This window comes from Felis catus, chromosome F2, assembly GCF_018350175.1.
Source record: "Felis catus isolate Fca126 chromosome F2, F.catus_Fca126_mat1.0, whole genome shotgun sequence".
Classification (NCBI taxonomy): Eukaryota; Metazoa; Chordata; class Mammalia; order Carnivora; family Felidae; genus Felis; species Felis catus.
The window spans coordinates 53,237,501-53,260,895 of record NC_058385.1 but is presented as its reverse complement, the minus strand read 5'-3'; the positions used below and the strand labels follow the sequence as shown (position 1 = coordinate 53,260,895).

Genomic DNA, 23,395 nt, shown 5'->3' with positions numbered 1-23,395 from the left:
CTGTGAATGTCACGGTTTTACATTCCTGCAGGCTTTTCACTTGCTGGCATGTTAGATTTTCCTATCTACTTTAATCCTTGATGTTATTTTGCTAAGAAAATCTAGTCTCACATATATGTAGTTGGACAAGAGCTGTTTTAATAACCTTTTCAGATAATTGTGAATATTCTTTTTTGCTAATCTAACAAAACTCAACAAGTAGTAATATTTTAAAGTTTATTATAATGTGGAATCTGAAACCTTATTCAGTTTTTTGGATTCTAAACTATACTGGTATTCTAAACTATAGTGGCCCATCTTGCTCTTTAATGGATCTTGTACTCATGCTTGACTTTATAACATCATGCATTGGTTGTTTGGGAAATCTTGGATCATTGAGTTATGCAGGTATTCCAGATATGTTGACATACAATACCAAAAAAAAAAAAAAAATCACTCATTAATATCACCACTAAACCTATTAGAAAAGGTTTAAAGTATTGGAAAGTAGTCAAGCTCTTTGTGACAGGTATTTTCCAAAATTCCACCTTTTTGGGAAAGCTCTAATTTTATCTTTTATTTTTCTGAAAGTTTAGGCTTACTTTATTTTCTAGAAAATGTCTACCAAATACCCAATTCTGAATAGCTTTGGTTTATCTGTCATTCTTTGTTTCAAGTAAAAATAGTATTCCATGAGGAACACAGTTAAGCATACAGCTCAATCATATAGTTGTCCTTAAGATAACTGTGACAACTACAGTATGCAGCAGACGAGCATTACACATACTTCCTTTTGTCATACAGAATATTATGAAGATTAGTACACAGGGATTGAATTTTTTTTAATTAACAATCTTGTACTACCTGATTAAGGACATAGTTGAAACTGGCTTTTTTTGTTTTTGTTTTTTAACTGTAAGAGTCTGGTAGTGAAAAACAAGTGATTACGGTATAGAATGGTGCCACTATCTTGATTTGTCCTAAGATATTCAAAAAAGATTTCATTTATTTGTTTGTTTCCAATTCAGTGAATTTTAGTGACTTTACCAAGTGTTGCAGCTGTCACTGTTAATCAGTTTTTGAACAGTTTCAACTCCCCAGTAAGACCTTCCTGACTGTGAAACTTTTTTTTTTAAACAGAAACAGCCTGTTAGCAAAATGTGGAAAATAAACTACTTCAGTAATATTACAACTTTCTTTTTTTTACTAAAATACTGTGCTTATTCTTTTCACTTGCCATTAGATCAGGTTATCATCATATTTTCTCCCTCATTAGTAATGTCTTCCTGGCTTGTTTTGAGTTTTACTTGATTCTCACTTTTTTCAAATGAGAATATGCTCAGTTGGCTTGACAGATCATTCATTGTTCAGTTATTTTTCTGGATTTTATATTCTTTAAGTAGAACAGCTGCTAGTAAGGAGTGTGTTACTGTCATTTGTATGTCTATATTCAATGTGCTTTTCAGTAGTCTTTGATAAATAGTAGAAATTAGTGGAGAAGGTATATTCCTGTTTTCCATTTCTAGTAGCACAGTAATAACAATTCATTGTGTTTTGCTGGATATATTAATTGATAAAATTGTGTTAGATTGATAGTTTTTATAGATTGTGGACTTTAGGCTTTTTTTAAAATATAAAAGTACTTTGTTGATAATTAATACATTTGTTCTTGAAGTGAAAGTTTAGATGCCAGTGCAGGTTAAATAAAGTATCTTGCATCATATATATTTCCATTTCTGGCATAATTTATTCTGAATCTAAAATGGAGATGATTTACACATTTGAAAAATGTTGAACTTTTAAATGTAACATTATATATAAGATAAGGTATCTGGTTTAAGATAGAGAAGTGTTCATAGGCTATTAGAGATGAGGCTTTGCCACCAAATGTAGATGCTATTAAAGAATGTTTTTGTAATACAATGCTCTAGTTATTACTCTCCAGTTGTAAAAAGAAAGATTCAAAGTTCAGTTTGAATTAAACACTCCTCTGAATGTTTAACACTCAATAAAATAAATATAAAATAGTAACATGAAATAACATAATAAATATAACATAAAAATAACATAAATACCCTAAGAAATTGCAAGTTTACTTTTATAGTCAACTGGGTGGTATTCAGAAGTTGTCAACTTCTAGTCATTCCTGCTAAGAAAGCACTTTTTCATGTAGGTATTTTACCTATTCTAGCTCAGGATAATGACCTTTTAAGGTGTCCATCTAAAAAATAAAAAAGCAAAAGTAAAATTTCATCCTTTGAGGTTCTAGTAAGTGCCCTGCCTTGTTTTTTTCATGTTTTGTTTTGTTTTGTTTTGTTTTGTTTTGTTTTGTCTGTCTTTCCAGAAATGCCCTTCTTCTCTTGTTTGTAAGTATTCAAGCCTGCCTTTTTTCAAAATCCAGCTCAGCTTTATTTCCTTAATTAAGTCCTGTATATAGTGTCTATGTTTGGTATTTAATTATTTAATACCTGTAAAATAAACAATTTATAATTGCTTTAATTTTCCTACTATAGTATAAGCATATTTGAGGGCAGAATTTTTATTCTTTATTTCTTGTAGCATGGGCACGTGATAGATATTTAATTTTTTTTATTTTGGGAAATTTTTCTTTTGATTACTAAATGATCTAATTTGCAGTTAGAAAACACTGTAAAAAAACTTTCATAAAATTGTACAATTGGAACAGGGGTTGTACTAGAGAAAAAAATATACAAAAATATCTTTAACTACCTATTATGAAATTATACTTCAGAACACAATAAATATTGATGCTCTTATTTTTAAAAAATAATAAAGTTAAATTTCAGAAATAATGGAGTTACAGCCTCTGTTCTTAAATAGTTTATAATCCAAACAAATAATAATAAGAAGTAGCTTAACATTTAACTAAGTACAGATGTATTGTGCATTATAAATACACTGTAGGTATCACAGCTATCAGTGAGATCTGGAAAAGTTAGAAGAGTGCAGTGAAGATGAAAATTGACCCTTAAATTTCAGTTGACAGAAAAGGAGATAGTAAAAAGAAACAGAACAAAAGAGCACAGTGGTCATGTGTAGACTGTTAACCACATCTGTGGTTTTGCTTGTATTTAAACTAAAATATATCATCATTGATTCAACAGGATTGCAAATTTTTAAGATGGTAAACTAACTTCATAAGAGTTACTCTCTTAATCTGCACTCCCCCTTTTTATGTATTGATGTGTGTAGATTCATATACATACATACATAGGAAGGATCGCTTCAGTTCTAGAAGATAGGGAGTCCCTGCTATGTTGGGAAGTCCAGAGCCACGGTAGTGGTATACACTGGAAGTCTGGACTATGGACCAAATCTGGCCCATTGCTTTTTTCCTTATGGCCTGTGATCTAAGAATGGCTTTTACATTTTAAATGATTGAAAAAAGAATATTTTATGACCTGCAAGTTATATGACACTACAGTTTTAGTGTCCATCATAAATTTTTATTGGAACATAGCTGGGTTCATTGATACACATAGCATCTTTGGCTGCTTTTGAACTATAAGGGGGAGTTGACAGTTGTGACAGAGATCATGCATTGTTGCATTCTTGTTGCCTCACACAGCTACTCAGTACACAATGAATCCCCATGATGCTGCAGTTACACTTGGCCAGTGTTTCAAGGGCCCTGAACATTGTCATACTGCAACATTTTATTCCCAATGCATACTCATGTCAAAACAAGAAAAGTCGACTTCAGAGGTACTCTTAAGGCATAGTGGAGTGGGATTACTTTGTATTGAATTAGAAAGTAAAGCATTAAACTGACGCTATAGGTATGCTGAAAGAATATATTTTAATTCACATTGCAAGACATTCCAACTGACAGCAAGGCAACTATCAGAAAAATTAGGAAATTTAAAGCAGAATATCTTCTCATAGCAGAATTTCCTCACAATTAATGAAAATGAGGCTTCAAGCAAAGTAAGTTTCTGAATGGCCATGCAGGGAAAGCCATTTTACCAGTGGTGATTCTAAATCATGTTCAGTTGCAGCAGCCAAAGAAATAATGTCCAGAAAAAACAGATGTGTTTAAAAATATTAGCTTTTTGGTGAGAACAGTTACTCAAGAGTTGAAGATATTTGGAGCAACATCAATAATCAATTAAAAAAACAAGGCATATGATTTTTAGTGATTTTCCTTGGCTCTTGATGGGTTAATAGATGTTATCAGTATGGTTTGAAGAATCATTGCTGGGTTTGAAGTGACTGAAGAACACGCCTTTATGAATCATCTGTGGAATAACTACAGGTGAAAATACTTTCAAAGTTGGTAAAACACTAATTTAGTACAACCTGAAGTGGAATCTGCAAATATATGTGGAGGGAAAAATGAGAAGTGTTCAAAATACGGTTATTCGGTACATTGTTCGTCTCTAGATACTTTGTGGAAAATAGTTGAATCTGTGGTGTAATTTTGAGCCATTTTAGTCAACTGTGAACTTCATTTGTTCATGTGGACTTAACTGTGATCAGTCCATGAACTTTTGTCAGAAACAGAATATCCTGACTTTCTCTACTTAACCTTTAGATAGCTTAGTAATGGCAAAGTTTTAATGTGATTTTTTTTTTTTTCCCCTGCTCAGGGCAAGATTGAAATTTTTCTGAATAAGAAAAATTGCCCTCAATCTTTATTATCAAGCCTTGGGTGGCTCTGGAAAGTAACTTTTACTGTAATTTGTTATTGTTTCTTAATTCACCCTAAAATATTATAAATATAGTAAATATTATATTATAATATATTATAAAAATATAAAATATTATAAATATTATAAATATAGTATTTATTTGAAAAACTATATTGCAGTATATTGTCACAATGATGACAACTAACATAGCATGAATAACAAGTAATGTCCAAAATTTTAAAAAAGGTAATGTCCAGTGGCTTTATCTGTTTGCCTTTCTTTCACATGTTAAAACAAGAAGGGAAACCTTCATTCCTTCAAACCTTCATTTGCAGCAGATATATTTTTCAAGCTCAAATTGCAATTCCATGAACTTTTAGGCCTCATTGTAAGTACAAAGGAAATTTCCATTTCAAAATTCATTTGGCTGTGCTATTGAATTGGAGATGATTTATCTGCAGTGTAATGATACGCTAAAGGGCAATATCGTAAGAAGAATTTAACAGAATTCCATAATGCCTTTCAGGTGATAAATATGCTAAATTAAAATCATTTCTGTCAGTTGATACCAGCATTTGGTAGTACTAGATTCATGAAAAACATAAAGACTGAGTATGTAAAATTTCATTACAGAACAACAGTTTACAGATAAACATTTGTATGTTTATCTGTAACATACAGATTTGTAACTTTGAATGCAATTAAACAAAATTATCCCCAATAGATAATTTCTGTTCTCATTAGTAGATGAATTACAAAAATTATACTCAACAATTAATATTTTGACTAACATATTTTGGAAGTTTGTTTTCTTTTCATATAAGAACCAGTACAGTATTCTCAATTGTGCCTCCTGGCCTGCAAAACCTAAAATATTTTACAAAACTTTTACAAAAGTTTTGCTAGCCCCTACCATCTCAAAAAAAGTGAGATACAATTTCCTAAGAAGTTACCCTTCATTAAAAACAATGAAGATATACATGGTGCAGTGATACAAAGTTAGGATAGGTAAAAATAAATATGTTTAACATCTTAGACAATAAACTTACAGTTTTTTAAGCTGTATGGATAAGTTTATGAGTGAGTTCCAGAAATGTCTACTACAATTATTTACTTCAAAATTGATACTGAGATAAACAGTCATCCTTGTGCTTGTGCATGAGATCTCTGGCAGGAGAGTATTGAGACAAACAATTGTTCTGAACAGATTGCAGTGTAAAAAGTTTCTGCCTAAAATTCAGGCTTAATTTTTCAGGTGATGAAACTTTTAACTGATAGTTATCTTTTCCTAGAAATTGTTTTATTCTTGAGTGTTGATTGTTTTTATACCCTGAGGGAATATAAGAAGGGACTAAATATTATTGTTAGGTTATTATTATCTGATTCTAGAGTCCTCTAAGGAGTTCAAACAACATTTTGTGGAGAATCTACAATGTGGTGAAATACAAAGATTTATTAATATAGTCTGGAAGAATTTGGAAGATAAGGTATCTGAGCTGGATCTTGAAGGACACCAGAGTTGAGGATTTCAGAGGGATGTGTTTGGGGGAGCAATCCATGTGGAGTGAACTTTAAGAAGTGAGAAAACCAGGAAGTGGTCAATGATGGTCTGGTGGGAGGTGGAGCTGGATGGGTACTTTGGGGTTTATATATAGCCAAGAGGAATGGACTTTATTGACAACTATTTCCAAACCTGGCATAGTGCCTGACACTTAGAGGTACTTCTTGAGTAAAAACTAGGGAGCTATTTAAGGAAATTGAGCAGGAGGAATACAGGATAAACGCCAAATGACAGAGGGTGGCCAGCTGCTGATCATCAGAATAGCAGGATTTGTTAAATATTAGCCAAGGCCCTGCTGACATTTGTCTGACATCTAATCCTTCCTTTCTAATTCCCAGTGCTACCAATTTAACCAAAGCCTTATAATACTATAACAGTTTCCTTCTCCCTGTAGTTTATAGACTTTCATCCTTTGAATCTTTAATTTGTTTAAGTGCCTCATTTTCTGATTATGAGGACTTATTTGAACATAGAAGGTTTTCATACATTTTTTTTAAAAGGTGAATGACTGAGAGTCATAGCTTAGCAATCTTTTGAAACAGACTGACAGTGTATATAGGGGGCTTCCAAAATCCTTTTACTCAACAACAGTAATAGGATTATTTACCTCTGAATTGAGTCTTCTGTTTCCCTTCAAACTAGGGAATACAAGCTGGTGTCCTCCTCAGGCTTCTGTTTTTTTTATTTCTTGGAGGAGATGGTCTTTATAATAATCATTGTTAATTGGTCACATTCTTAGGTTATTGAAACAGCACAATCCAATGGGCTGCTCAAGTGTGTGGTTTTTTTTTTTTTAATCACATGGTAAATTAGGTCTAGAGAAACTGGGTAAGTTATTAATAATTAACTCTTAAAAAATATTAAAGTTATTTATTTATATTTTTACCTTAGGTATCTTAATGCAATACAGACAATGTGTCCACATATTCTGCGCTATTTGACTACTGCCGTCATAACAAACAAAGATGTTCGAAAACGCCGACAGGTACTAAAAGATCTGGTTAAAGTTATTCAACAGGTAAAAACTAAAATCTTTTTTAAAAAATGTTTATTTATCTTAAGAGAAAAAAAGAGACCGTGCATGTGTGTGCGCACACGAGCAGGGGAAGGGCAGGGAGAGGGGGAGAGAAAATCCCCAGCAGGCTCTATGCCCACTGCTGAGCCTAATGTGGAGCTGGATCTCACAACCTCAGCTCATGACCTTAGCCAAAATCAAGAGTCAGACACTTAACTGACTGAGCCACCCAGGTGTCCCCCAAAACTAAAATCTTTATTAACTTTTAAAACTCTAAACTAGATCTAACATCTGTTTCTAAAGTAGGACCCTTAGTTCTTAAGGTAAAATGTTTTAAAAATAGGAGAAAGGTTACATGAAGTATACATAGAGAGGAGCCCAGGATACTCAAATGGGCATTTACTATCTTTAATTCCAGTATATACTTATGCCAGATGTAGTATGGAATGAATACTGCTCTCTGCTAGGTGGATACTTAATATATATCGTGTATTAGCATTGCCTTTATTGCAGAGTGAAGGAGATTTGAAGCCTGGCATTTCTGGGAGATCTCTTACCTACCTAATTGCAGAGTAGTGATCTCTACATAGAATATGGTATTAATAGTCCCCAAGTTGTACAAAAGCTGCAGCCCTACTGGTTGATTTTTAGTGAGTTTCTCAGTAATCACTATGGGTTAGAAAAAACTTAAATGCTGTTTTGACCTAAGGATAAATTAAATACCAAGAGACAAATTCAGCAGGTTATGAATGAATGCCCTTATACTTGGAGATGTTATTGAGTAAGGAAGACTTTTGGCAATAGAGGAACTTGAAACCATTTGGAATGGTTCTAGGATGAGAATATATAGAGAACTCAGTCTGGAAGACATTATATGCTTACAGTTGGACCTAGAATCAGGATATGAGCAATTGCTTTGAGACGATGACACTAGGTAATTTGCTAGAAATTAATAACAAAGGAGGAGAAACCAGGAATATTGGGATATTCTAGGGTCAGTCTACCACCAAACAGTGTTGAATCAAATCCAACTTGACCTTTGACATAATTTTACAGGAGTCTTACACATATAAAGACCCAATCACGGAATTTGTTGAGTGCTTATATGTTAACTTTGACTTTGATGGGGCTCAGAAAAAGCTGAGGGAATGTGAATCAGTAAGTATGAATTTTTACTTATAAATTAATATTTAATGTTTGGTTATTGTAAAAGTTAACTTTGCAGTGTTTTATTAAAGTAATTATATCAGAAATATATATTAATCTTAAAATGACTGATGTTTTAGAAATGTGCGAGATGTAGACATTTTTAATATTGCCATATGTGTATGCTTTTGTTAGTACAGTTTGTTAAAACATTGGAGGCATTAGAAATTCACACGTATGCCCATGATTCCATATCTTATTCTATATTAGTGAATATGTGAAGTATTTCCTGTGTGTGTATAAGATTGTATAGAACTGCACATTCTGAGATTCTAAATTTGTTTCATAAGTGGGCCTGTCTTTAGAATTTTTCACATGATTGTACTGAACATTTACTATAAACCAGTCAAGCTATAAGGGCGTGAATTTTATCACAATGTCTTCTGTTGATTGGTAGAAACTAAAGTACCTTCAAGCAGCTGAGTTAGATTTATCAGCTTTTTTAAATGTTAGTTTGTAGAGTTTTAAGAAATTAAGAACTTACCTGTTAAATGCATTTACCAAATCCATAAGTTATCAGTTGTCAGTTTTATTTTTGAACCCAAATGTTAACACAAAATATAAAGAGTTTGTTGAAGGATTAAGATCTTATTTCCCTAAGGACAAGAAAATTATCATGTAAATACAACTTCAGGGGTGATTTTCACACATTGGACAAAATAAAATAGACTTGAGTGTGATAATTTGTATTCATGTAGTCATATGTAGTGTTATTATGTATTATGTGTTGGTATATGCCAATACACTAAGTAGCTGGTTAGGCCTGGCTGAGGCCAAGGGGCACTTGGTTATTACTGTGAAGTTAAAATACCCTCTTTTAATTATGATACCTTCTGTGGAATAGGAGCCACCCCTTGAATTTTTCTCCTTTGTAGATTTCCAAGTCTGTTTACTTCACAAATATGCATATGTTTAGTCTGTTCATAATGATTTTGAGTACCTAGAAGAGATATGTTATCTACACAGCATTTATTTCGGATAATGGGCAGGGCAAAACTACTTTGTCAAAATGTTGCTAAAGTCATCAATAGAACAAGGAAACACTGCAGTGCTTAAATTAGGTTGTTGTTTTTTTTTCATATAGCATTCATTTACTTCTAGTTAAATTGTTAGAGGCTTGAGCATAGTATTCTAGAAAGTGCTGTGGTATATAACTTGTGATATAAGGTGAGAGAATTGCAGTAAAGCACACGGGAAGTATTTTGGGTCACATTTTTGAAAATTGCTTGTCAGTGCTGTTAATTTTTTTGTTACACTTTACACACATAGGTACTTGTGAATGACTTCTTCTTGGTGGCTTGTCTTGAGGATTTCATTGAAAATGCTCGTCTCTTCATATTTGAGACTTTCTGTCGCATCCACCAGTGTATCAGCATTAAGTAAGAACACCCTGATTTGATTTGTATTTTCTACTTTTAAATTCCTGGAAATTTCCATTTACTGTAAAATTATACTTAATAGGATTCCAGTTAATTGGATTTTTGTTTTATTTCCCTTTGCTTTAGAAGAGAAAGAAAACAGTCTGATAGTGATTTATTAAAAATCCTAACTTTTTTTATTATGGGATGGTACAGATTCAGAAATACCTTCTTTGGTTTCTATGTGTGTGGCATAGTATGATTTTTGAAAATGGTATCTTCATGGCAGTATTCTGATTGTTGGGTACCTTTTTAAAAAGTACTGTTATACTCTTATATAGGGAGAAAAGAGAAAATAACGTTTTAGAATGGTTTCAACAGGAGTTCAAATAAGGAAGAGATTAGCCCTTAGTGATTCAGAAATACTGTTGAAAGACTACATTTGGTAATCATTTCAGTTGATTGAGTTTGTTTTATTTAATTATATATTTGAATTCTCATATAGTAAGCAATGACCTCCTAAAATGTTGAAACATGGAAAGTATGGTGAATTTCAGTTCACATTTCCTTTGTTGTGTGAGAAAATTATTGGGGGAAAAATTGTGAAACTTATATAACCTATTAGAAACTAATTGTACATATTAGAATTTGAAAAATAACTAGTGCTGTTTGGCCACAGATGAAGTCAAACAGTAAATATGTTCCATAAATGTTTTAAAAATTACTTTAATGTTTGCCTCTTTGGAATTGTGTGTAGACCAAAGTTTTTCTTTAGTGCCATTTGTTTTTGCTGAGGCATCCGTACTTGTTTGCCTAATTTTACTGGGTGGTTATTGAAGTGGTTTTTCAGAGTTTGAAGTATGGTATAATCATGGTGCTTCTCCTATGGGAATTAAAGCCTTGACCAGTTTTATTAGTACTTTACTATAGCTAGCAGACATAATTTAAAATATCTGATTCTCTTGAAGAATACTTGCATATTCCTAATATGTTATTGGTTATTGGTTGTGAAATAAAGAGATGAATCATATGTGGGATGCAGTTACAATAGGTAACAATTCTTGCAATGCCCTTTTTTTCTTTTTTTAGAGATTTATAATTCAGTCTTATGAAAGAGGGATGCTACTATTTTGTTTTTTCTTGCAGACTTTCCCCCATTTCTTATTAGAATATGGTCACTTGGGTGTTTTGCTTTGTCTAGGACTATATTTATCCTTGTTATCAGCCTTTTGAAAGCAAATTCTCCTTTTTATATCTTTAGTACCTAGTATGGTGACTCTGTACATTAGAGATGCTCAGTAAATACTTGTTAAATGAATAGATTTCTTTGCATTAGTGAATTTGTGTTTTTGTCCACAATAATGCTTTTTCACTGAGGTACCATGAGTAAAGTTTGTTTCAGCTCTAGCTTCTTCCCTTTATTAACTTGAGGACTTTGTATTCATTATTTTCCTTTTTTGAGATTTGGTTTACCATGCTTAACAGTGAAATAAAGTATTTGTCCTGTGTACTCAAGAGAAAAGTGCAGCTCAGAGGATATAACATAGTGGAAATACATCATCTATAAGCTTTTATGTGACTTTATCATTACCTAATAATTTTTTAAAGTTGGTATCAGTGTAGTTTTGATGTTTTTCTTTGAATGCTGTAGTTCTTTGATCCCAGTAGTTTTTTTGTAGCTTTAGACAAAGTCTAAAGCATTTTCAGACTAAAGTTCTAGTGGCTTTCTAAAGTCCAGAAATCTTTTCTCTTTTATAATGATAGTATTTCCTTTGTATTTCAGTTGTTTAAATGCTTTTGGTTGTGTGTGGAATGTTCTATAACTCAGGTGATTTTGGATACTTACATTATAATGCATTTTCTTCAATTATTAAGGAATTTTAGAGTTGGAAGAAATCTTGGGGAGCTTCTGATCCAGCAGTGCAGTTACTGAATCATCAACAGTAGGGCTTTTTTCTGCACTGATGGAAATGTTATGTATCTATATTGTTTAGTATAGTAGCCAATAGTCCATTTGTGGCTTTTTTTTTTTTTAAGGGAGCAGAGAAAGGGCAGAGGGTAGAGAGAATCTCAAGAAGGCTCCACGCCCAGCACGGAGCTGATGGTGGGGCTTGTTTTCACAACTCTGAGATCATGACCTGAGCCAAAATCACTTTAGCCACCCAGGCATCCCCATTTGTGGCTTTTGAACACTTTACATGTGGCTCAGATTTAAAATTATAGAACCATGGTTTAAATCCTGTGTGTGTGTGTTAGAACTTGTTTTCAAATGTGACATTATATATATATTTCTGTGTATATATAAGTCAAATTACAGTCCCTTTATGCTTGCTTAGCTTGTACCTCTGTTCAGCTTTCCTCCTGACTACCGAAGCACTTCGGTGGACGCTAAGACTTCTGGAAACACAGTTTTACCAAAAAAACCCACAAAAAACAAAAAACCAGATCCAGTACAACTCCTTTGTTTTCTAGTGGTTTTGTAGCCCCTTATTTATAGCTAGGAAACTTAATGCTCAGAGACATTGAGCTGTGTAGTTCTTACTTAATGACGGAGCCTGAACTAATAGATCTCTGACATTCATTGTATTATACCTCACTATAAATTCTTTTTTTTTCATTGTGCACAGTTGATATTTTTAGAAATATCAGATTGAGACTAATTTATCATTAGTCTTTTCACTAAAAGCCAGAGGATAAAGATGGAAACCGTAAGTCACTGTTTAACTTTGTGTCTCAGAATCATTATAGAGTTTTATTTTATTTTACAAATACAGATTTCCTGAAGCCATTTCAAAGTTTTTGGATCAGATTTTCTGGATATGTTCTGCTGTGATGTCTAACAGAGCTACTACCCTATACCTTCAAAGTGGTTATTCACCAAAGCACATCCAGGATTGAGAACCACTGCATCAAGTTGCCAGTTTTTTAGGCACACATTTACATCCTGTTAAAGTAATGGAGTGAAAAATCAGTGATTTAGTATTTTTAGTATATAAGGAATTAAGAAGATAGGGGCAGAGCAGAAAGTATAGCTATGGGTGAAAAAGAAATAGTTGTCTTATAGCAACAACGAGATCTCTGTAAGGGTCATTGGCAGGGTGGAGGGTGTGTACAGTAGGACTTAGTCTAGGGGTTAGGTTTTTCATTTTTTAAAGCTGCTTTAATGGGTTTGGAATATGGTTTAAAATAATGTTAAACATTTAAGTTGGGCTTTTATAAATACAGAAAACATCAAAATGCAGACTCTAAGGATTTGAAATCCATGGTAATGACCAACAGAGCTTAATGTTTACCTTTTAATAGTACCTAGAAAAAACTCATTGTTCTGTAATCCAGATGTTTCTGTTTCTATTTGTTTAAGATAGAAAGAGACATACACAGTATGTGAGTGAGCAAGGGACAGAGAGAGAGAGGGAGGGAGAGAGAATCCCATGAGAGAGGGGGAGAAAGTGCAGAGCCTGAAGCTGGACTCAAGCTCACCTGATGTGGGGCTCAAACTCAGGAACCAGGAGGTCATGCCCTGAGCCAAAGTCAGATGCTTAACCGACTGAGCAACTCAGGTGCCCCTGTAATACAGGTTTTTAACCCAAGTGTACATCAAAATCATCTGGAGAACTTAAAACAACATTAACTTAAATTTTAAAAAGTATAGATTTCCAAATCTCTGGGATCAAGGCTTGGGAATCTGGGTTTAAAGCTTCCCAGGTGCACTCAGCCTTTGGTGGAAACATTGCTCTGAATTAGTGATTTGTAGTCCTGACAGCATATTAGCATCAAGTGGGAAGCTTTTAAAAAGAAATAAACAAAAATAAAGAAGGACTATGTTTTTTTAAAGCTCCTCTAAGTAATTCTGATGTAAAACCCGTTTTTAATTACACTTTTTATTTTGTGATGATTATAGATTCACATGAGGTTGTAGGAAATAATAAATCCCCTTTGTTCTTCACAGTTTCCCATTTACACAGTTCACATTTCCAGTGATAACATCTCGCAATAATATCTCACAAACTGTAGTAAAATATTACAACCAGTGTATTGATATTGATACATTCTCATCTGTTAACCATTTCTATAATTTTGTTACTTGAAGAATATGCAAAAACTTTTTTAAAAGGTAATGTTCAACTTTCCAGAGAGGATAGACACACTAGGTGTCATGATTATGATGTAATTAGCAGCAGTATAACTAGTATAGGTCTTCAAAGAAGAAAATACTGCAGATGTGAATGAGTGCCTCTTGTGGCCAAGCACTGGTTAGAAGGTAGTGAGCACACCCTCAGAACTTTAAAGCCAGAGGAAGAAGCAAATTAAATAAAGACAAAATTATAAGTTATGATAGGTGTTTTGAAGAAAAATAGAGTAATGAGAATGACATGGACATAATTTATAAATTGTGTGTTGGAAAATCCCAAAGTAATTTAGATTAAAGCTTTAGTGAACCCTGTTAACTCTGCAAATGGAATATGTTTAAGCTGAAAAGTAGACTTTTTTCCCCACTGTATACTAATTATGACACAGTATTCCATTCACAAGTTTGTGCTGACCTATTTCTCTGCTTCTAATTAATCTAAAATTATTTAATATTCTGTCCTTTTTGGGGGGACCAGGGGAAGGATTGGTCTCCAGCCTCCTTTCTGTCCAAAAGTGGACACATTTTAAATGCTCAAGAGAATAGTACATATTCTAGAACCAATGGTTGTTTATTAAACAACTTTTTCCATTAGTGATTTGGAACATTCTCAGTTGATAGGTTTCTTGACTAAACACGTGTGATAGTCATATCTTTATAAAAATGCATATCTTTATAAAGAATGTTTTTAGGGGTGCCTGGGTGGCTCAGTTGGTTGAGTGTCTGACTTCAGCTCAGGTCATGATCTCATGGTTCACGAGTTCAAGCCCTGCATCGGGCTCTGTGCTGACAGCTCAGAGCTTCTAGCCTGCTTTGGATTCTGTCTCCCTCTCTCTCTCTCTCTCTGCCTCTCCCCCACTCATTCTCTCTCTCTCTCTTTCAAAAATAAATAAAAACATTTAAAAAAATGTTTTTATCAGTTTATATACAACCTTATAGATTTGTAGGATAAGTTACCAATCTGTTTACTATAAAGTATGCAACATGTCATAAAAGATTACTGTGGTGGGATTTAATTTAGTATAGTTGGACAGTTTATGAGATATGGTGTGTGTCTGAAGTTTAAAAGCTGTTCTAGAGTAATTCTTGGACCAGTTTTCAATTGTAGATAAAAATAAAGTATGGAAGTAATACTTTGAATGTGTGTGATAAACATGTTGGAGCATGCATTAATGTAATTTTCCTTTAGAGAGTTAGTTTGACTTTTCACAAAAGAAGATATTTGCCAACTACTCTTAAAGCCATTCTACTTTGTTAAATAACATTTTAGATCTTAATATTTTTCTTAAAGTTCTTATTAACTTTCTTACAGTTACTATTCATAATTTTATTTCCTGATATTAAAGAAAAATATAGAAAGGTGTATTTCCAGATGGAGATAAACTCGTTTCAAAAATATTTTTGTATTTCTGTGTTAACTGTTAAGTAATATATGACATACCTTGGAGATACTGCGGGTTTGGTTCCAGGCCACTGTAATAAAGTGAATATCACAATAAAGCTGTTCAAATGGGGGCACCTGGGTGGCTCAGTTGGTTAAGCATCTGACTCTTGATATCGACTTAGGTCATGATCTCAGAGTCATGAGATCAAGCCCTATGTCAGGCTCATCACTGAGTGTGGAGCTTACTTGGGATAAAAGCTAGTTGAATGAATTTTTTTGTTTCCCAGTGTATATAGTCTGTAGTCTGTTAAGTGTGCAATGTAGCATTATGTCTAAAGAATGTACATACCTTAATTTAAAAATATTACTAATGGGGCACCTGGGTGGCTCAGTCAGTTGAGTGTCTGACTCTTGATTTCTCTGTCTCTCTCTCTCTCTCTCTCTCTGCCCCTTTCTTGGCTCACATGTGTGCTCGCTCTCAGAATGAATAATAAACATTTTTTTAAAATATTACTAAAAAATGCTAACCATCATCTGAGCTTTTAGTGAATCATAATCTTTTTGCTAATGAAGGGTCTTACCTCGATTTTAATTGCCCCTGACTGAACAGGGTGGTGGTTGCTGAAGATTGGGGTAGCTGCTGCAATTTCTTAAGACAATGAAGTTTCCCACATAATATTGACTCTTCCTTTCACAAACAATTTCTCTGTAGCATGTGATGCTGTTTGATAGTATTTTACCCACAGTAGAACTTCTTTCCAAATGGGGAGTCTTTTCTCTCATACCCTGTACCTGCTCTATCAACTAAGTTTATGTAATATTCTAAATCCTCTGTTGTCGTTTTCAATAATCTTCACCAAGAGTAGATTCCATCTCAAGAAACCACTTTCTCTACTCATGCATCAGAAGCAACTCCTTATCTGTTAAAGTTTTACCATGAAAGTATAGCAATTCAGTCACATCCTCAAGTTCCACGTCTCATTCTCGTTCTCTTCCTATTTCTACCACATCTGCAGTTATTTCCTCACTGAAGTCTGGAATTTTTAAACATCATCTGAGGCTTGGAATTAACTTCTTCCAAACCCCTGTTAATGTTGATATTTCGACCTCTTCCCATGAATCACAAATAATCTTAATGGCATCTTTTTTTTTTTAATTGTTTTAATGTTTGTTTATTTTTGAGAGGCAGAGAGAGAGCAGAAGCTGGGGAGGGTCAGAGAGAGGGAGACACAGAATCCGAAGCAGGCTCCAGGCTCTGAGCTGTCAGCACAGAGTCTAACGCGGGGCTTGAACTCAAACTGCGAGGTCATAACCTGAGCTGAAGTTAGACGCTCAACTGACTAGGCCATCCAGGCGCCTCTGTTAATGGCATCTTAATGGTGAATCTTTAGGAGGTTTTCAATTTACTTTGTCCAGATTCAACAGAAGAATCACTGTGTATGGCAGTTATAGCCCTAGGAATTTCTTAAATAATAACACTTGAAATTACTCCTTGATCCGTGGACTTCAGAACGGATGATGTATTAGCAGGCACGACAACAACATTAATCTCATTGTACGTCTCCATCAGAGCTCTTGGGGTGATGAGGTGCATTGTCAGTGGGCAGTAATATTTTGAAAGGAATTTTTTTTCCTGAGCAGTAGATCTCAACAGTGTGTTTAAAATATTCAGTAAACTATTTTGTAAACAGATGTGCTATCATCCAGGCTTTGTTGTTCATTTACAGAGCATAGGCAGAGTCGATTTAGCATAATTTTTAAGAGCCCTAGGATTTTGGGGATGGTAAATGAACCATTGGTTTCAACTTAAAGTCACCAGCTGCATTAGCCCCTAACAAGAGGGTCAGTCTGTCCTTTGAGGCTTTGAATCCAAGCATTGACTCCTCCTCTCTAGCTGTGTAAGTCCAAGGTGGCATCTTCTTCCAATATAAGGCTGTTTGGTCTACATTGAAAATCTATTGTTTGGTGTAGCCACGTTCATTAATTATCTTAGCTAGATCTTCTGGATAACTTGCTGCTTCACCTTGGCTACTTTTATGTTCTGGAGATAGCTTCCTTTCTTAAATTTCATGGCCAGCCTCCAGGAACTTCAATTTTTTTTTTTTTTCTTGGCCTTTCTTACTTCTCTCAGCCTTCATAGAACTGACAGGGAATGTTGTGCCTGTTTTGGTCTTTTTTCCAGACCACTAAAACTTTCTATCAGCAGTAAGGCTGTTGACTTCTTATCATTCGTGTATTCACTGGAGTAGCACTTTTAATGTCCTGCAAGAATTTTTCCCTTTGCATTCACAACTTGGCTAACTGGCATAAGAGGCCTACCTTTCAGGCTGTGTCAGCTTTTGACATGCCGTCCCCACTAAACTTAATCATTTCTAGCTTTTGATTTGAACTAAGAGACATGCGACTCCTCCTTTCACTTGGACACTTAGAGGCCATTGTAGGGTTATTAATTGGCCTAATTTCTGTATTGTTGTGTCTCAGGGAATAGGGAGGCCTAAGGAGTGAGAAATGGGGAACAGCCATCACTAGAGCAGTCAGAACACACACATTTATGGGTTAAGTTTGCTGTCTTACGTGAGTTTCATGGTACTTCAAAACTGTTAACAGTAGTAACATCAATTATCACTGATTACAGATCACCGTAGCAAATATAACGATAGTGAAAAAGTTTGAAATCCTGTGAGAAGCACCAAAATGTGACACAAAGACATGAAGAAAGCAAATGCTGTTGGAACAATGTAACTAGTAGACTTGCTCTTTGCAGTGTTGCCACAGACCTTCAATTTTTAAAAAAATGTAGTATCTGTGAAGCTCAGTAAAATGAAATTCAATTAGAGGTATGCCTATATTCTTATTTTTGACTAAGGAGATATTGGAAAATTCAGTGAGAATCTTTAGCATTAAGCATTTCTCAGTTTTCTCCTTTTTTCTTCTATTTCTTTCCAGTTTTACAGTTCAGCAGTTTATTCTTAATACTCATTCTTAAATTAGTTGTCCTACCTTTGTAAAAGACTGGAGTACTTTGGATATGCTAAATAGTTGGCCTCAGTCTTCAGTGAAAAGGAGGCAAGAGGACCCCATAGGTAAATGCTTAAGTTCATAGTTTTTGAAATACATAAAATTAGTAATTAAAAACCTGAAAGAAAATTGACCTAGAGTTGGTGGAACCCTAATTGGTTCTGTAGATTTAGACTGATGTTCCTAGGTAGGACCACTGGTCTTAATTACTGCCCAAAAACAAGGAAAGTATCTGGTTTTGTGCTAGAGGCATGAACGTGTTTAATGAAACAGAGCTGAGGGTGAAATACTTACTTTCACTTTGTCTTTTTGAAATAGCACTTAGGATCCTATATATTTCCTTTTTTTTTTTTTTTTTTTTTGGTCACTGAAAAATTATTAACATTTTGCTGTAGTCAGAGTTACTACTAATAATTTGTCATACTGGATTTTGTATTTTATTTTAAATTCTTTCTCACAATAGGTTTATATGCTATTTATGTTTTTTCCTAGGACTTTTATGGCTGTATTTTTTCTATTTAAATTCACCTAGGATTTATACTTGGGAATAGAGAATTAGGAAGACACTACCTTTTTTTTCCCTAAATGGCCAGTCAACATGATTTATTGAAAAATTATGTTTTCTCCCACTAATTTGAAATGACACCCATATCACATTTTAAATTGTCATTTGTATATGGGACTTTTTCTGAATGCTTTAATCTGTTGTAATTATCTCTGGGTTCCTGAACAAGCACCAAATTGTTTCAAATAAGATTTGTAATGTGTTTTAGTATTCACTATACTCTGTGGAGTTGATAATTGCCATTTTCCTCCCATTTGCTTAGTTGTTTTTCTTAGTGTCTTTATCACTAATTACACTTCAGACTGCTTGCCAGTTTATAAATCTCTTCTCAAGACTAATTACTCTATCAGTTATATCTATGGGAAAAAGATCTGGACTTGTTGCTTTCTATGCCTGTTGCACATTTGTCTCCCTTTGTCCTTTGTTCTAAGGATTCCTTTAGTCTGTCTCCTGTAATAGAGCTCCAGTTTTATTGTATTCCTTTTTTTCTTGATTTACTATCATATTTTGGTAAAGCATGTCCTTCAATAGCTTTATAAGGTTGTTTAGAGGTAAAATAGTCATATCTGAAAATGTCCATTTTACTCTCATATTTGAATAATGGTATTAGGCATGGTATTCTAGGTAGAAAACTACTTTATTCCAGAATTTTGAAGACTTTGTTCTGTCGCTTTCTAGAAGCTTTCTGCTCTAGAAGTCAGAAGCTATTTTTATCTCTGATCTTTTACATATAGGTGTTTTGTTTCCCTCTCTAACAATTTGAAGGATTATTTTTCTTTGCTCCCATTGCTCTGAAATTTCACGGTGATATATCTTAGTGTAGGTTTATTTTAATTCTTCATACTGGACCCTTTTAATTTGGGAACTCATGCCCCAGTTCTGGGAAACTTTTTTTTTTTTTTGCATTATTTCTTCAATGATTTATTTTCTTTTATTTTCACTGTTTATTCTTTCTGAAACTACTGTTGTTTGGATAGTGGATCTCCTGGACTAGACTTCTAATTTTTTTACCTTTTCTCTCCAATTTCCATACCTTTGTCTTTATGTTCTACACTCTGGGGAGATTTTCTCAACATCTTCTTCCAAACTTTCTGTAGGTAAAAAAAAAAAACAAATCCATGATGTCACATCTTTCAGTTCTTATTTTATGGATGCAGTATCACAACAGTTTGTAATTTTTCAAAGGATATTGCTAGCCTTTTATTTTAGTGTTTTTATTGAGCTATAATTGATACATATAACATATTAGTTTCAACATCATGGACAACATAATGTATAACATAAGGATTTGATGTGAAATGGTCACCACAGTAAGTCTAGTTACCATCCATCACCATGCATAGTTGCAAAGATCTTTTTTGGTGATGGGAACTTTTAAGGTTTGCTCTCTTGGAAACTTTCAAATATACAGTGCAATATTATTAACAGTAGTCACTGTGCTATACATTACATCTCGTGAATTATTTTGTTATTAGAAGTTCGTGCCATTTGACCCTTTTAACCAATGCACCTGTCCCTCCACCCATCACCACCTCTGGCAACCACCAATCTGTTCTCTGTATCAAGGCCTGTTTTTTTAGTTTTTGTTTTGCTTTGTTTTGTTTTGTTTAAGATTCCAGGGGTGCCTGGGTAGCTCGGTCGGTTGAGCATCTGACTCCTGATTTTGGCACAGGTCATCTTCCCAGGGTTGTGGGATTGAGCCCCGCATTGGGCTCCATGCTGAGTGTGGAGCCTGCTTAAGATCCTCTCTCCTTCTGCCTCTCTCCCCAGTTTGCAATCTCTCTCTCTCTCTCTCTCTTTATATTAAAAAATTATAAATGAAAAGAATTTCCACATATGGAATCCACATATAAAGTGAGATCATATAGTATTTGTCTTTCTCTGTCTTATTTCACTTAGCATAATGCCCTCAAGGTCATACATGCTGTTGCAAGTGGCAAGATTTTATTCTTTTTTATGGCTAATATTCATATAATATCTCCCACTTTCTTTATCCACTCACACATCAATGGATACTTAATTTGCTTCCATATCTTGGCTATTGTAAATTAGCTGTAGTGAACATGGGTGTACATAAATCTTTTTGAGTTAGTGTTTTGTTTCCTTTTGTTAAAACCCAGAAGTGGAATTACTGGCTCATATGGTAGTTGTATTTTTAATTGTTTGAGAAGTCTATGCTGTTTTCCATCCAGAATGTATCAGTTTACATTTCCACCAACAATGTACAAGTCTTCTCTTTTTTCCACATCCTTGCCAACACTTGTTATTTCTTGTCTTTGATAATAGCCATTCTAAGTGTGAGATGATATCTCATTGTAGGTTTGATTTGCATGTCATGTACCTGTTGGCCATCTGTATGTCTTCTTTGGGAAAATGTCTATTTAGGTCCTCTGCCCAGTTTTTAGTTAAATTATTTGGTTTTTTGTTTGTTTTTGTTTTTTGCTATTCAGTGGTAGTAATTCCTTATATATTTTGGATATTAACCCCATAGATATGTCATTTGCAATATCTTCTACCATTTGGTAGCTTACTCTTGCATTTTGTAGATGGGTTCTTTTGCTATGAAGACTTTTTAGTTTGATATAGTCCCGCTTGTTTATTTTTGCTTCTGTTGTCTTTACTTTTGGTGTCAGATGAAAAAATCATTGCCGGGGCGCCTGGGTGGCTCAGTCGGTTAAGCGTCCCACTTCAGCTCAGGTCACGCGATCTCACGGTGCATGAGTCTGAGCCCCGCGTCAGGCTCTGGGCTGATGGCTCAGAGCCTGGAGCCTGCTTCCGATTCTGTGTCTCCCTCTCTCTCTGCCCCTCCCCCGTTCATGCTCGCTCTCTCTCTCTCTCTCTCTCTGTCTCAAAAATAAACGTTAAAAAAAAAAAAAATCATTGCCAAGGCTGATGTCAAGGAGCTTACCACCTGTGTGTTCTTAGAGGAGTTTATAGTTTCCAGTCTTAGGTTCAGGTCTTTATTCAGTCTTTAATATATTTTGAGTTAATTTTGTTTATGGTGTAAGATAGTGGTCCATTTTCAATCTATTGCATGTGGTTGTCCATTTTCCCCAGCATCATTTATTGAAGAATATATATAATCAAACAATATATAATTCTCCATTGTATATCCTTAGCTCCTTTGTCATAAATTAGTTGAACATCTATGCAAAGCTTTGTAACAATAGTTTGAAATTAGGAAGTGTTATGCTTCCAGCTTTGTAATTCTTGCTCAAGATCACTTTGGCTACTTAGGGTCTTTTGTGGTTCCATATGTATTTCTCATTTAACATATTCAATATGTTGTTGCATTACTTGAGAAAGGTGTGCTAGTCAACTTAAAGATATATATAAGGGACATTTACACAAATATTTAGATGTCAGCTTTAAGCTGCCAGATGGGGTTGAGAGTTTATAAAATCTGAATAATCTGGAAATTATTTTTGTGTTTAAAATCTAGATCAAATAGATACTTTTCTCAGAAATTCTGCATTTCGATACATTTTGTCTTTTAGTGTATTGATAAACTGAGTTAATTTAAATAACACAAGGTAAGCATGGTGTAGGATAGCTTAAGCCAACGTTTTGTTTTTTAAGCTTTAATAGGATTTATAGTTTTATTTTTAAAACTTAACTATTTTTGTATAAAATCACTGGACTATAAGAGTATTGTCAAGTTTTGAGGATTTCTATCAGTCATTTAATTTCTTTTACCCTGTATATTTTCCTGTTACTTAAAAGACACTGGACTGTTGCCACATTCTTTAATTCACTCTCAGAGTGATTGGTAGCATAGATAACCTGAGATGCCATCAATAATTTATTAATACTTCTTGGACATTATTCAGGTTTTTCTTTGACTTGATTTAATACATAAAGGATCAACAAGCACAATGCAAAGCAGTAAATCCCCAGCGTAGGATTATGGGTCAGAGTTTGCAGATATTTGTGGGTCTTGATGCATGTTGCCATATTGCCCCAGCCATGTTGGAATATGAGATAGAATATGGATGTAAAGAAAGAAAGGATGAAGAATTCTCTATGGAGTTATACAGAGTAGACTTTTCTGTCTTTTATGTTAAAATCTGACCTTAAATATTTCCTTAAATAAGAAGTCCCCAAACCTCCAGACTAGAATAGTAAACTCTTGTGCATCTCACATAGCTCTACTTTATTCATCTTTACACTTAAAATAGTTTATATATTTTGGGGATGAAGTTATTGTCCTCTACTCCCCAACCCCTGGCTTAAACTTTATAAAAGTGAGGAACAGACTGTATTTTCTTGTTAGCATCTAACAGTTCATATTTTGTTGAGTGAATGCCAAGGAAGGAAGATAATTGGTTTGGTTTGGCTGGCATGTAGTGTTCATGGGAGAGAATAATGGGAATTTGAAAGTAAGGTTGTAGCCGAATTGTATAGAACCATGAATGAGATATTTAGAAGTTTGGATTTTATTGTTTCGGTAAAAGGACTGTGTTAAAGTTTTGAAAGGAATTTGGGAATAAACTGGTTAGTCAGCAATTATATACAATAGATTAAGGAG

General features: G+C 34.1%; 1 protein-coding gene across 3 annotated transcripts in view; it reads left to right on the top strand.

Moving 5' to 3' along the window:
* EIF3E (eukaryotic translation initiation factor 3 subunit E) overlaps positions 1-23,395 on the top strand; it is a 238,298-nt gene that overhangs the window by 210,253 nt on the left and 4,650 nt on the right. For all 3 annotated transcript variants that reach the window (XM_045050167.1, XM_004000056.4, XM_006943350.4), the window contains 3 exons: positions 7,084-7,210; positions 8,264-8,365; positions 9,683-9,792. In XM_045050167.1, coding sequence (XP_044906102.1) covers positions 7,084-7,210; positions 8,264-8,365; positions 9,683-9,792 — 339 coding nt within the window. The remainder of the gene's footprint in view (positions 1-7,083; positions 7,211-8,263; positions 8,366-9,682; positions 9,793-23,395) is intronic.